The sequence below is a fragment of the Ranitomeya variabilis genome, chromosome 1, assembly GCF_051348905.1.
Source record: "Ranitomeya variabilis isolate aRanVar5 chromosome 1, aRanVar5.hap1, whole genome shotgun sequence".
Classification (NCBI taxonomy): domain Eukaryota; kingdom Metazoa; phylum Chordata; class Amphibia; order Anura; family Dendrobatidae; genus Ranitomeya; species Ranitomeya variabilis.
Window position 1 is genome coordinate 783,887,037 of NC_135232.1, and position 14,339 is coordinate 783,901,375.

Here is a 14,339-nt window from a genome sequence, read left to right on the forward strand (position 1 = left end):
TGATACCCACACACGCCAGATGGCGGCGCCAGCAGGACAAGCTCCTCACAAGACGACAGCGGTGACATGTGGACACCGCACCTGCCAGAAACTACATGTCAAGGGGGAAAGTTCTCTGCTGGCCCACGGGGAAGTCACTGAGGCCGCGCACGGAGAACGCCAGTGTCACCTGTCACGACATGTCGCGCGCACAACGAACATCCTGCACTCACCTCCCGCGTGGTGACCTCCTCCTTCTCAGAGACCTGCAGCATCAGCCGGTCATTCTCCAGCTCCAGGGAGCGCACCCGGTCTATGTAGACGGCCAGGCGGTCATTGAGATGCTGCAGCTGCTCTTTCTCCTGGAGCCGGGTGATGCGAGTCGGAGACAGCGGTGTGGAGGCTCCACGTGTCGGGGTCGAGGTCGCCATGTCAGAATACAGGGGGGTATCCCGCTGGAGAAGTAGTGAGCGCCTCAAGACTCGCCGTGCAGCTCCTTTCTCCTCAGGCAACGGTCACTTTTCATTGAATGGCGGGAGTAAGAGATTCCAACCAATCACAGGAGAGGCAGCGTGTGACGTCGTTCGACTGTTCGGAAGCAGGCGCGGCCATGTCTAGTAGGGTCATATACGCCTAGTAAATAGCTGCGCCGCTGCACACTGTACCATGCAGCGCGGAATCATGGGAAATGTAGTCCTTGAATATGGACCGCCGCCATTTTAGGCAGCGTCGGGTTTTTATTATTGCTGCAGTGTCACCTTATTGTTACGATTTTTATGATAACAATAAAAACATTATTAACCCTTGGAACCACGTTCGGCCTTTAGGACTCGCCTTTTTATCCCCCACACGTTGTGTTGTCTTGTTGCAGGAGCTATAACTTCTTTACTTTTTCTTCGGCTACTTTCACACTAGCATCGTTTGGAATACGTCGCAATGCGCCGCTGTGGCAAAAAAATGCATTATGCAAACGTGCCCGCAGGATGCGTTTTTTTGCCCATATACTTACATTAACGGCGCATTGCGACGTATGTCCATACGTCGCAAGCGTCACACACTGGAAGCGTCGGCACAAAAAAAATGTAACGCATGCGCGGCCGGAACTCCGCCCCCTCCTCCCCGGACTTCACAATGGGCAGCGGAAGCGTTGTAAAACTGCTTCCGCTGCCCACGTCTTGCAGTTATTTCACAGCATGCGTCGGTACGTCAGCCCGACACATTGCGACAGGCCCGTACCAACGCTAGTGTGAAAGCAGCCTTAGTCTTATGTTTTGGTCAGTAGCACTATTTTTGGGACGCATATAACCAATTTGCCTTATTAAAGTGGTTGTACATTCCTAGAAAGCTACTAGTGATATACTGTCTTCACTAGTGTAAATTAGAAATCGCAGATCCCTCCCGCCAGGGCCGGCGTTACAGCAGGGCGGACTAGGCAGCTGCCTAGGGGCCCCCAGCATCTACAGCAGGAGGGTCACTGATAATAGCCCTGCCTCCTGCACCAGCAACAGTCCCGCAGTGTTGGCTCTCCCAAAACTCGTGTGCCATTGTTATGCCAGGAATCTCAGCCAATGGGCGCTACTCTCACCTCTCTCGAAGGTCTGTCCAAAGGATACGTATTTAGGGTATGTGCACACGTTGCGGAATTGTGTGCGGATTTTTCCGCACTGATTTTGGTAAATCTGAATTGCGGAATTACCGCAGTTTTTCCACGGTTTTTGGGCGGATTCCACCTGCGGTTTTACACCTGCGGATTCCTATTATGGCGCAGGTGTAAACCGCTGCGGAATCCGCACAAAGAATTGACTTGCTGCGGAATAAACAACACAGCGTTTCCTCCCGTTTTTTTCCGCAGCATGTGCACTGCGGATTTTGTTTTCCATAGGTTTACATGGTACTGTAAACTCAGGGAAAACTGCTGCGAATCCGCAGCGTCAAAACCGCAACGTGTGCACATACTCTTAAGAGTGCACACAGAGCTATGTCAGTCACTGATTGGGTTTTCTGACCGGTGGGCGGGCCTATCAGTGACTGACAGCTTGACAAATTGATAGTAAAAACGGACACACTTATGGTAAAAATGGGCATGGAAGCACACACTGAGGACACACTGATTCATAACACTGACACCGGTACCATTGTTTCACGCATAGCTCCCAACCATCCCTCATACTGCGGGACTGTCCTGATTTTGAGGCTGTGCCCCGCAGTCCCACACGGGACTCCACTTCTCCCGCACAGCCAGCAGGAGAAGCAGCCGACATGCCCCTTGTATTAGGCCACGCCCCTGTGTATCTTCTTCCGGGGCGGTGGTGCGAGGTACGTGTGTGTGCGTGCGTGTTTGTGTTGCAAACATACGTTCATGCAGCTGGCCCTGCTGTTCTTACAGTACAAGGAATTATAACGAGGAGTACTGGCAGCAGTTAGAGCAATCTAGTGCAGCCTGTTAGTCATAGGCACAGTGTGTGTATATATATATATATATATATATATATATATATATATATATATATATATATATATACACACACACATCCTTTATATACTACAGCAGTTATGGAGTGGATGCAGTAGATAGTGATGTCTGCGTGCATGCAGAGTTCGCAGAGCTGGGCTACATTGCAATGTGCAGGATCGGTGAGGCAGCAGTGTGGACAGCAACAGGTGGTAAAATCTTTGCCTGCTTTGTAAGCAGAGCTGCTGGGACACATCTACAGCCCTGATTGTACACTGGCATCGTCATGTGTGGCTATTATACAGTATGGAGCACTGTGTGGCCATTATACAGTATGGAGCATCATGTGTGGCCATTATACAGTAAGGAGCACTGTGTGGCCATTATACAGTATGGAGCATCATGTGTGGCCATTATACAGTATGGAGCATCATGTGTGGCCATTATACAGTAAGGAGCACTGTGTGGCTATTATACAGTATGGAGCACTGTGTGGCCATTATACAGTATGGAGCATCATGTGTGGCCATTATACAGTAAGGAGCACTGTGTGGCCATTATACAGTATGGAGCATCATGTGTGGCCATTATACAGTATGGAGCATCATGTGTGGCCATTATACAGTATGGAGCATCATGTGTGGCCATAATACAGTATGGAGCATCATGTGTGGCCATTATACAGTATGAAGCATCATGTGTGGCCATTATACAGTATTGAGCATCATGTGTGGCCATTATACTGTACGCAGCATCATGTGGGGCCACTATACAGTATGGAGCATCATGTGGGGCCATTATACAGTATTGAGCATCATGTGTGGCCATTATACAGTATTGAGCATCATGTGTGGCCATATTTTTTTCTGTTTATAATTATTGTTTATGAAACAGTGTGATCAACAGTGCTAAATTGGTGTGGTTGGGGTGCGGCTATGGGTGTGACTAGTTGTGAAATGGGTATGGTCAGGCGGTGTGGCCTAAAACTTGCCGTGGCGCGCTGCACACGCCGTTACCTTTGTCCCCCTTTGTCTTCTTCAAAAGTTGGGAGGTATGGTTTAACGTACTTGTTTAAACACGGAAATCTGAATGAGGCCTTAGACTGCTGGGTGCACCATTAGCGTATTCAACAGATTTGTTGCACAGTTCTGCCCCTCAATTAGCATGAGCTGCCTAATTCCTTTGTGCTGATTGACCATGCTCCCTTGGCTAGAGAGTGCACTGCCTGAAAAGATTCCTTTAGTGCGCACGTAAAGTGTTAGGCCGGTTTCACACATCCAGTAACGGAAGTAAACGGAAAACCGTTCCTGGAAAAAAACCGTTACTGGAAAAAACCAGTACCGGAGATATCCATGTCCGTGTGTGTAATACGTGCTGCACATGTATGGCAACTGTGTACCGCATCAGTACCACATAGACGGCCGCTGTGGAAGAATCGCTACAGTTAGGCTGGTTTCACACTTACTTTAGGCAGAGCTGCGGAGGGCTGTGTAGTTCCTCCGTTAAGCCCCACCCACTGCCGCACCTCTTCCTTTCAGCGCCACCTACGTCGGCATGGGTCCTGCGCATCTATCTTTAACATTGGGTACACAGGCCATGCGTAGTTTTGACGCTGCGCCGAACTGCATCGAACACAACATGTTGCATTTTGTTGCGGTCGGCGCAGCGTGAAAACGACGCATGTGGACTCATCCGCATACATTCGCATGGTGTGCATACCCAATATTAAAGATTCCGTCAGCTGGCAGAAAGGGGTTAATTTGCTGAGGTAATCTGGAGAAATTTCACCCCATGCTTCCAGAATCCCCTCCCACAAGTTGGTTTGGCTTGATGGGCACTTTTTGCCTACCACACGGTCAAGCTGCTCCCACAACAGCTCAATGGGGTTGAGATCTGGTGACTGCGCTGGCCACTCCATTACAGATAGAATACCAGCTGCCTGCTTCTTCCCTAAATAGTTCTTGCATAATTTGGAGGTGTGCTTTGGGTCATTGTCCTGTTGTAGGATGAAATTGGCTTCAATCATGCGCTGTCCACAGGTTATGGCATGGCGTTGCAAAATGGAGTGATAGGCTATGTGCACACCTAGGAAAAGAGGTGCAGAATTTTCTGCACAAAATCCGCATCTCCTGGCAGAATCCACAGCTGCGGATTTGCAGCAGTTTTTATGCGGATTTTGTGCGGTTTTTATGCGGAATTGATGCGGATTTTGTGCCGATTTTCAGCGGTTTGTGCCACTGCGGATTTTTATCATGGAGGGGTGCAGAAACGCTGCAGATCCGTACAAAAAGAAGTGACATGCACTTCTTTGAAATCCGCAGCAATTCCGCACTGATTTTTCCGCACCATCTGCACAGCTTTTTTTTTTTCCATTGAATAACATTGTACTGTACATCACAGTGCGGATATGCAGCGTTTCTGCGTGGAAAAATCCGCTGCGGAACCGCAGCAAATCCGCATCGTGTGCACATAGCCATAGCCTTCCTTATTCAAACCCCTTTTACTGTGAGGACTCTGAACATTTTTTATTACCTTTTTGTGCATTACTGCCCTTTTCCAAGATGGCGTCTTTGGTCTCATGTGCACTGTGTCTTCCTGCTGTGAAACTCCACCCCAGCCTTCAGTATGTGCTAGAGTATTCTGCCTTGCATCCAGCTCCTGACCTCTGGTGACTCCCTGGCTATATACCTGCTCCTGTGAACCTGTGGGGTTATCCTGCTACTCTGCTCTGAGTTCCTGCTGCATACACCAGTTCCAGTAATCCTCCTTCATCTGCTGCTCGTGTTTTGCTTCCATCTGCATTTACTGGACATGTAAGCTGTTTCTGCTCTGCAAGAACCTGAGACTATTACCTGTCATGATCTCTGCAGGCAGAGATCATAGCAAGCCTATAGAGGGACAAGCTCTCGGAAGATGGAACTATACTGACCATGAACTAAGCCTGCCGCGCAACTAGAAATAGCCAGGTAGCATTTCCTATTTATCGCTAGATGCCCAGCTCTGGCCTAAGACCTAAATAGCTAGCAGAGGGAAATATAAGACCTGGCTCACCTCTAGAGAAATATTCCAAAGAAGACAGTAGCCCCCCACATATAATGACGGTGAGTTCAGATGAAACAACAAACGCAGCAGGAAAATAGTCTTAGCAAATTTGAGGTCCGCTTACTAGATAGCAGAAGACAGATAGTATACTTTCATGGTCAGCAGAAAAACACTAACAAAACACCATCCAGAGATTACCTTAAACTCTGGCATTAACTCATAACGCCAGAGTAGCAATCCCTGATCAACGAGAGCTTTCCAGACACAGTAACAAAACTTCAGCTGTGAACTGGAACAAATAGGCAAAACAAAACATGGACAAAAGTCCAACTTATCTAGTAGTAGTCTAGAAGCAGGAACAAGCACTGAGAGGCATCAGATAACATTGTTGACCGGCAAGAAACCACCAGAGAAATGAGCTTAAATAGCGACACCCACTACTGATGGAATCAGGTGAAACAGGAAAGAGGATGACAAGTCCAATTCCACAAGCGGCCACCGGGGGAGCCCAGAATCCAAATTCACAACAGTACCCCCCCCTCAAGGAGGGGGCACCGAACCCTCACCAGATCCACCAGGGCGACCAGGATGAGCCCTATGGAAGGCACGAACAAGATCAGAAGCATGAACATCAGATGCATTGACCCAAGAATTATCCTCCTGGCCGTAACCCTTCCAGTTGACCAGATACTGGAGTTTCCGTCTGGAAACACGAGAGTCCAAAATTTTCTCCACAACGTACTCCAACTCACCCTCAACCAACACCGGAGCAGGAGGCTCAACTGAAGGTACAACAGGTACCTCATACCTGCGCAATAACGACCGATGAAAAACGTTATGAATGGAAAAGGACGCAGGGAGGTCCAAACGGAAAGAAACAGGATTAAGAATCTCCAATATTCTATAAGGGCCGATGAACCGAGGTTTAAACTTAGGAGAAGAGACCCTCATAGGGACAAAACGAGAAGACAACCACACTAAATCTCCAACACAAAGCCGAGAACCAACACGACGATGACGGTTGGCAAAACGCTGAGTCTTCTCCTGGGACAACTTCAAATTGTCCATAACCTGCCCCCAAATGTGATGCAATCTCTCTACCACCGCATCCACTCCAGGACAATCCGAGGATTCCACCTGACCGGAGGAAAATCGAGGGTGAAACCCCGAATTACAGAAAAACGGGGACACCAAGGTGGAAGAACTGGCCCGATTATTGAGGGCGAACTCTGCCAATGGCAAAAAAGCAACCCAATCATCCTGGTCAGCAGAGACAAAACACCTCAGATATGTCTCAAGGGTCTGATTAGTCCGCTCGGTCTGGCCATTAGTCTGAGGGTGAAAAGCAGACGAAAAAGACAAATCTATGCCCATCCTAGCACAGAATGCCCGCCAAAATCTAGACACAAATTGGGTACCTCTGTCAGAAACAATATTCTCAGGAATACCGTGCAATCGGACAACATTCTGAAAAAACAGAGGAACCAACTCAGAAGAAGAAGGCAACTTGGGCAGAGGAACCAAATGGACCATTTTAGAGAAACGGTCACAGACCACCCAGATGACAGACATCTTCTGGGAAACAGGCAGATCTGAAATAAAATCCATCGAGATGTGTGTCCAAGGCCTCTTAGGAATAGGCAAGGGCAACAGCAGTCCGCTAGCCCGAGAACTACAAGACTTGGCCCGAGCACAAACGTCACATGACTGCACAAAGACTCGCACATCTCGTGACAGAGAAGGCCACCAGAAGGATCTTGCCACCAAATCCCTGGTACCAAAAATTCCGGGATGACCTGCCAATGCAGAAGAATGTACCTCAGAGATGACTCTGCTGGTCCAATCATCCGGAACAAACAGTCTATCAGGCGGACAACGATCCGGTCTATCCGCCTGAAACTCTTGCAAGGACCGCCGCAGATCAGGAGAAACGGCCGACAAAATTACTCCCTCCCTAAGGATACCTGTGGGTTCAGAATTACCAGGAGAGTCCGGGTCAAAACTCCTAGAAAGGGCATCTGCCTTAACATTCTTAGAACCCGGTAGGTATGACACCACAAAATTAAAGCGAGAAAAAAATAAAGACCAGCGCGCCTGTCTAGGATTCAGGCGTCTGGCAGTCTCAAGATAAATCAAATTTTTGTGGTCAGTCAATACCACCACCTGATGTCTAGCCCCCTCGAGCCAATGGCGCCACTCCTCAAACGCCCACTTCATGGCCAAAAGCTCCCGATTCCCAACATCATAATTCCGCTCTGCGGGCGAAAATTTGCGAGAAAAGAAGGCACAAGGCCTAATGACGGAGCAGTCGGAACCTTTCTGCGACAACACTGCCCCAGCTCCGATCTCCGAAGCGTCAACCTCAACCTGAAAAGGCAGATTCACATCAGGCTGACGCAACACAGGGGCAGAGGCAAAACGGCGCTTAAGCTCCTGAAAGGCCTCTACAGCATGAGGGGACCAATTAGCAACATCAGCGCCTTGTCTGGTCAAATCAGTCAGTGGTTTAACGACATCCGAAAAACCAGCAATAAATCGGCGGTAAAAGTTGGCAAAGCCCAAAAATCTCTGAAGACCCTTAAGAGAGGAGGGCTGAGTCCAGTCACAAATAGCTTGCACCTTGACGGGATCCATCTCAATGGAAGAGGGAGAAAAAATATACCCCAAAAAGGAAATTTTCTGGACCCCAAAAACGCACTTAGACCCCTTCACACATAAAGAATTAGACCGCAGAACCTGAAAAACTCTCCTGACCTGCTGGACATGAGAGTCCCAGTCATCAGAAAAAATCAGAATATCATCCAGATATATTATCATAAATTTATCCAGAAAATCGCGGAAAATATCATGCATAAAAGACTGGAAAACTGAAGGGGCATTAGAAAGACCAAAAGGCATGACCAAATACTCAAAGTGGCCCTCGGGCGTATTAAATGCGGTCTTCCACTCATCCCCCTGCCTGATCCGCACCAAATTATACGCCCCACGAAGATCAATTTTAGAGAACCACTTAGCACCCTCTATACGAGCAAACAAATCAGTAAGCAATGGCAATGGGTATTGATACTTAACAGTGATCTTATTCAGAAGCCGATAATCAATACATGGTCTCAAAGAGCCGTCTTTTTTTGAGACAAAGAAAAACCCAGCTCCCAAGGGAGAAGAAGATGGACGAATATGTCCCTTTTCCAAAGACTCCTTTATATATTCCCGCATAGCAGCATGTTCCGGCACAGACAAATTAAACAAACGACCCTTTGGATATTTACAACCCGGTATCAAATCTATGGCACAATCGCACTCACGGTGCGGAGGTAACGACCCAAGCTTGGGTTCGTCAAAGACGTCTTGATAATCAGAGAGGAACTCAGGGACTTCAGAGGGAATGGACGACGAAATAGAAACCAAAGGTACGTCCCCATGAATACCCTTACATCCCCAGCTCAACACAGACATTGCTCTCCAGTCCAAGACTGGGTTGTGAGACTGCAACCATGGCAATCCCAGTACCAAATCGTCATGTAAATTATACAGCACCAGGAAACGAATAATCTCCTGGTGATCCGGATTGATACGCATGGTTACTTGTGTCCAGTATTGTGGTTTATTATTAGCCAATGGGGTGGAGTCAATCCCCTTCAGAGGAATAAGAGTCTCCAAAGGCTCTAAATCAAAACCACAACGATTGGCAAAGGACCAATCCATAAGACTCAGAGCGGCGCCAGAGTCAACATAGGCGTCCGTGGCAATGGATGACAAAGAGCAAATCAGGGTTACAGACAAAATAAACTTAGACTGAATGGTGCTAATGGAAACAGACTTATCAAGCTTCTTTGTACGCCTAGAGCATGCTGATATAACATGAGTAGAATCCCCACAATAGAAACACAATCCATTCTTCCGTCTAAAATTCTGTCGCTCGCTCCTGGACTGAATTCTATCACACTGCATACTTTCTGGCGTCTTTTCCATAGACACCGCCAGATGGTGCACCGGTTTGCGCTCCCGCAGACGCCTATCAATCTGAATAGCCATTGTCATGGACTCATTCAGACCTGCAGGCAAAGGGAACCCCACCATAACATCCTTAACGGCATCAGAGAGACCTTCTCTGAAAGTTGCCGCCAAGGCGCACTCATTCCACTGAGTAAGCACAGACCATTTACGGAATTTTTGGCAGAAAACTTCAGCTTCGTCTTGCCCCTGAGATAGTGCCATCAAAGTTTTTTCTGCCTGAAGTTCCAAATGAGGTTCCTCATAAAGCAAGCCCAAGGCCAGAAAAAACGCATCCACATCGCGTAACGCAGGATCCCCTGCTGGCAATGAGAAGGCCCAATCTTGAGGGTCACCCCTGAGCAAGGAAATCACAATCCTAACCTGCTGAGCAGGGTCTCCAGCTGAACGAGACTTCAGGGACAAATAAAGCTTACAATTATTTCGGAAATTCTGGAAGCTAGCTCTATTCCCTGTGAAGAACTCCGGCAAAGGAATTCTCGGCTCAGATACCGGAGCATGTACCACAAAATCTTGTAAATTTTGTACTTTCGTGATGAGATTATTCAAACCCGCAGTTACACTCTGGAGATCCATTATTGTCAGGTGCACACAGAGCATACAGAGATTAGGAGGAGAGAGAGAGAAAAGACTGCAGCAAGGCAGACTGGAGGAAAAAAAAAAAAAAAAAAATTTCAGCAGACTTCTTATAACTCTCCTTTCTCAACCTGGGTCTTTAACACTTTATGGGCCGGTCAAACTGTCATGATCTCTGCAGGCAGAGATCATAGCAAGCCTATAGAGGGACAAGCTCTCGGAAGATGGAACTATACTGACCATGAACTAAGCCTGCCGCGCAACTAGAAATAGCCAGGTAGCATTTCCTATTTATCGCTAGATGCCCAGCTCTGGCCTAAGACCTAAATAGCTAGCAGAGGGAAATATAAGACCTGGCTCACCTCTAGAGAAATATTCCAAAGAAGACAGTAGCCCCCCACATATAATGACGGTGAGTTCAGATGAAACAACAAACGCAGCAGGAAAATAGTCTTAGCAAATTTGAGGTCCGCTTACTAGATAGCAGAAGACAGATAGTATACTTTCATGGTCAGCAGAAAAACACTAACAAAACACCATCCAGAGATTACCTTAAACTCTGGCATTAACTCATAACGCCAGAGTAGCAATCCCTGATCAACGAGAGCTTTCCAGACACAGTAACAAAACTTCAGCTGTGAACTGGAACAAATAGGCAAAACAAAACATGGACAAAAGTCCAACTTATCTAGTAGTAGTCTAGAAGCAGGAACAAGCACTGAGAGGCATCAGATAACATTGTTGACCGGCAAGAAACCACCAGAGAAATGAGCTTAAATAGCGACACCCACTACTGATGGAATCAGGTGAAACAGGAAAGAGGATGACAAGTCCAATTCCACAAGCGGCCACCGGGGGAGCCCAGAATCCAAATTCACAACAATTACCCAGACCTCCCTGATTGAGCTAAGATATTATTTGAACTGCCTTATAAGCATATCTATCTGTGTTTTGGACTAAGCAAGGACTTATTCGTGTCAAGTATCCTCAAGAATAATTGTGCTTCATAGACTTTATGCGTGATTGCATTATCCTCTGAAGTTTCCTATAGACTGCTGAGCTGCATTTGATATTTACTCCAAGTGTTGTGGACTTGAGTTTCTCTCTGCACCTGTTTGAATCACCGTGTGATAATATAGACTTTACCACTTATAAAACTGTGTCCTGTAGTTGTCTTGTTCCACACAAAGAGTCTCCTGAGTTATCCCCTATAATTATTACATTTACCTTGTACAAATCTCCCACTTTACCAGCACCAAATCAACCACAGACCATCACATTACCTCCACCATGCTTGACAGATGGCGTCAGACACTCTTCCAGCATCCTTTCAGTTGTTCTGCATCTCACAAATGTTCTTCCGTGTGATCCAAACACCTCAAACTTGGATTTGTTTGTCCATAACACTTTTTTCCACTCTTCCTCTGTCCAATGCCTGTGTTCTTTTGCCCATATTAATCTTTTCCTTTTATTAGCCAGTCTCAGATATGGCTTTTTCTTTGCCACTCTGCCCTGAAGGCCAGCATCCCGGAGTCGCCTCTTCACTATAGACGTTGACACTGGCGTTTTGCATGTACTATTTAATGAAGCTGCCAGTTGAGGACCTGTGAGGCATCGATTTCTCAAACTACAGACTCTAATGTACTTGTCTTGTTGCTCAGTTGTGCAGCGGGGCCTCCCACTTCTCTTTCTACTCTGATTAGAGCCTGTTTGCGTTCTCCTCTGAAGGGAGTAGTACACACCATTGTAGGAAATCTTCAGTTTCTTGGCAACTTCTCGCATGGAATAGCCTTCATTTTTTAAGAGCAAGAATAGACTGTCGAGTTTCACATGAAAGTTCTTTTTTTTTCTGGCCATTTTGAGAGTTTAACCCCTTCATGACCCAGCCTATTTTGGCCTTAATGACCTTGCCGTTTTTTGCAATTCTGACCAGTGTCCCTTTATGAGGTAATAACTCAGGAACGCTTCAACGGATCCTAGCGATTCTGAGATTGTTTTTTCGTGACATATTGGGCTTCATGTTAGTGGTAAATTTAGGTGATAATTTCTGAGTTTATTTGTGAAAAAAACGGAAATTTGGCAAAAATTTTGAAAATTTCGCGATTTTCACATTTTGAATTTTTATTCTGTTACACCAGAGAGTTATGTGACACAAAATAGTTAATAAATAATGTTTCCCACATGTCTACTTTACATCAGCACAATTTTGGAAACAATTTTTTTTTTTGCTAGGAAGTTATAAGGGTTAAAATTTGACCAGTGATTTCTCATTTTTACAACAAAATTTACAAAACCATTTTTTTTAGGGACCACCTCACATTTGAAGTCATTTTGAGGGTTCTATATGGCTGAAAATACCCAAAAGTGACACCATTCTAAAAACTGCACCCCTCAAGGTGCTCAAAACCACATTCAAGAAGTTTATTAACCCTTCAGGTGTTTCACAGCAGCAGAAGCAACATAAAAAATGAACATTTAACTTTTTAGTCACAAAAATGATCTTTTAGCAACAATTTTTTTATTTTCCCAAGGGTAAAAGGAGAAACTGGACCACGGACGTTGTTGTCCAGTTTGTCCTGAGTACGCTGATACCTCATATGTGGGGGTAAACCACTGTTTGGGCGCACGGCAGGGAAGGAGCGCCATTTGACTTTTTGAATGAAAAATTGGCTCCAATCTTTAGCGGATACCATGTCGCGTTTGGAGAGCCCCCGTGTGCCTAAACATTGGAGCTCCCCCACAAGTGACCCCATTTTGGAAACTAGACCCCCCAAGGAACTTATCTAGAAGCATAGTGAGCACATTAAACCCCCAGGTGCTTCACAAATTGATCCGTAAATATGAAAAAGTACTTTTTTTTCACAAACAAATTATTTTAGCCTCAATTTTTTCATTTTCACATGGGCAACAGGATAAAATGGATCCTAAATTTTGTTGGGCAATTTCTCCTGAGTACACCAATACCTTACATGTGGGGGTAAACCACTGTTTGGGCACATGGTAAGGCTCGGAAGGGAAGGAGCGCCATTTGACTTTTTGAATGAAAAATTATCTCCATCGTTAGCGGACACCATGTCGCGTTTGGAAAGCCCCTGTGTGCCTAAACATTGGAGCTCCTCCACAAGTGACCCCATTTTGGAAACTAGACCCCCCAAGGAACTCATCTAGAGGCATAGTGAGCACTTTAACCCCCCAGGTGCTTCACAAATTGATCCGCAAAAATGAAAAAGTACTTTTTTTTCACACAAAATTTCTTTTAGCCTCAATTCTTTCATTTTCACATGGGCAACAGGATAAAATGGATCCTAAAATTTGTTGGGCAATTTCTCCTGAGTATGCCGATACCTCATATGTGGGGGTAAACCACTGTTTGGGTGCACGGCAAGGCTCGGAAGGGGAGGCGTGCCATTTGACTTTTTGAATGGAAAATTAGCTCCAATCGTTATCGGACACCATGTCGCGTTTGGAGAGCCCCTGTGTGCCTAAACATTGGAGCTCCCCTACAAGTGACCCCATTTTGGAAACTAGACCCCCCAAGGAACTTATCTAGATGCATAGTGAGCACTTATAACCCCCAGGTGCTTCACAGAAGTTTATAACGCAGAGCCGTGAAAATAACAAAAAAAATATTTTCTTTCCTCAAAAATGATTTTTAGCCCAGAATTTTTTATTTTCCCAAGGGTAATAGGAGAAATTGGACCCCAAATGTTGTTGTCCAGTTTGTCCTGAGTACGATGATACCCCATATGTGGGGGGTAAACCACTGTTTGGGTGCACGGCAGGGCTCGGAAGGGAAGGCATGCCATTTGGCTTTTTGAATGGAAAATTAGCTCCAATCATTAGCGGACACCATGTCGCGTTTGGAGAGCCCCTGTGTGCCTAAACATTGGAGCTCCCACACAAGTGACCCCATTTTGGAAACTAGACCTCCCAAGGAACTAATCTAGATGTGTGGTGAGCACTTTGAACCCCCAAGTGCTTCACAGAAGTTTATAACGCAGACCCATGAAAATAAAAAATAATTTTTCTTTTCTCAAAAATGATTTTTTAGCCCACAATTTTTTATTTTCCCAAGGGTAACAGGAGAAATTGGACCCCAAAAGTTGTTGTCCAGTTTCTCCTGAGTACGCTGATACCCCATATGTGGGGGTAAACCACTGTTTTGGCACACGTCGGGGTTCGGAAGGGAAGTAGTGACGTTTTGAAATGCAGACTTTGATGGAATGCTCTGCGGGCGTCAGGTTGCGTTTGCAGAGCCCCTGATGTGCCTAAACAG

At 46.2% G+C, this 14,339-nt stretch overlaps 1 protein-coding gene across 2 annotated transcripts in view; it reads right to left on the reverse strand.

The window, feature by feature from the left end:
• The window catches only part of LMNB2 (lamin B2), a 76,987-nt gene extending 76,407 nt beyond the window's left edge, over positions 1–580 (reverse strand). The window contains exon 1 of one of the 2 annotated variants that reach the window (XM_077272722.1): positions 213–580. In XM_077272722.1, coding sequence (XP_077128837.1) covers positions 213–410 — 198 coding nt within the window. In that variant the 5' untranslated portion in view covers positions 411–580. The remainder of the gene's footprint in view (positions 1–212) is intronic. The other variant, XM_077272714.1, reaches the window with a different exon arrangement.
• Positions 581–14,339: the final 13,759 nt, after the last annotated feature.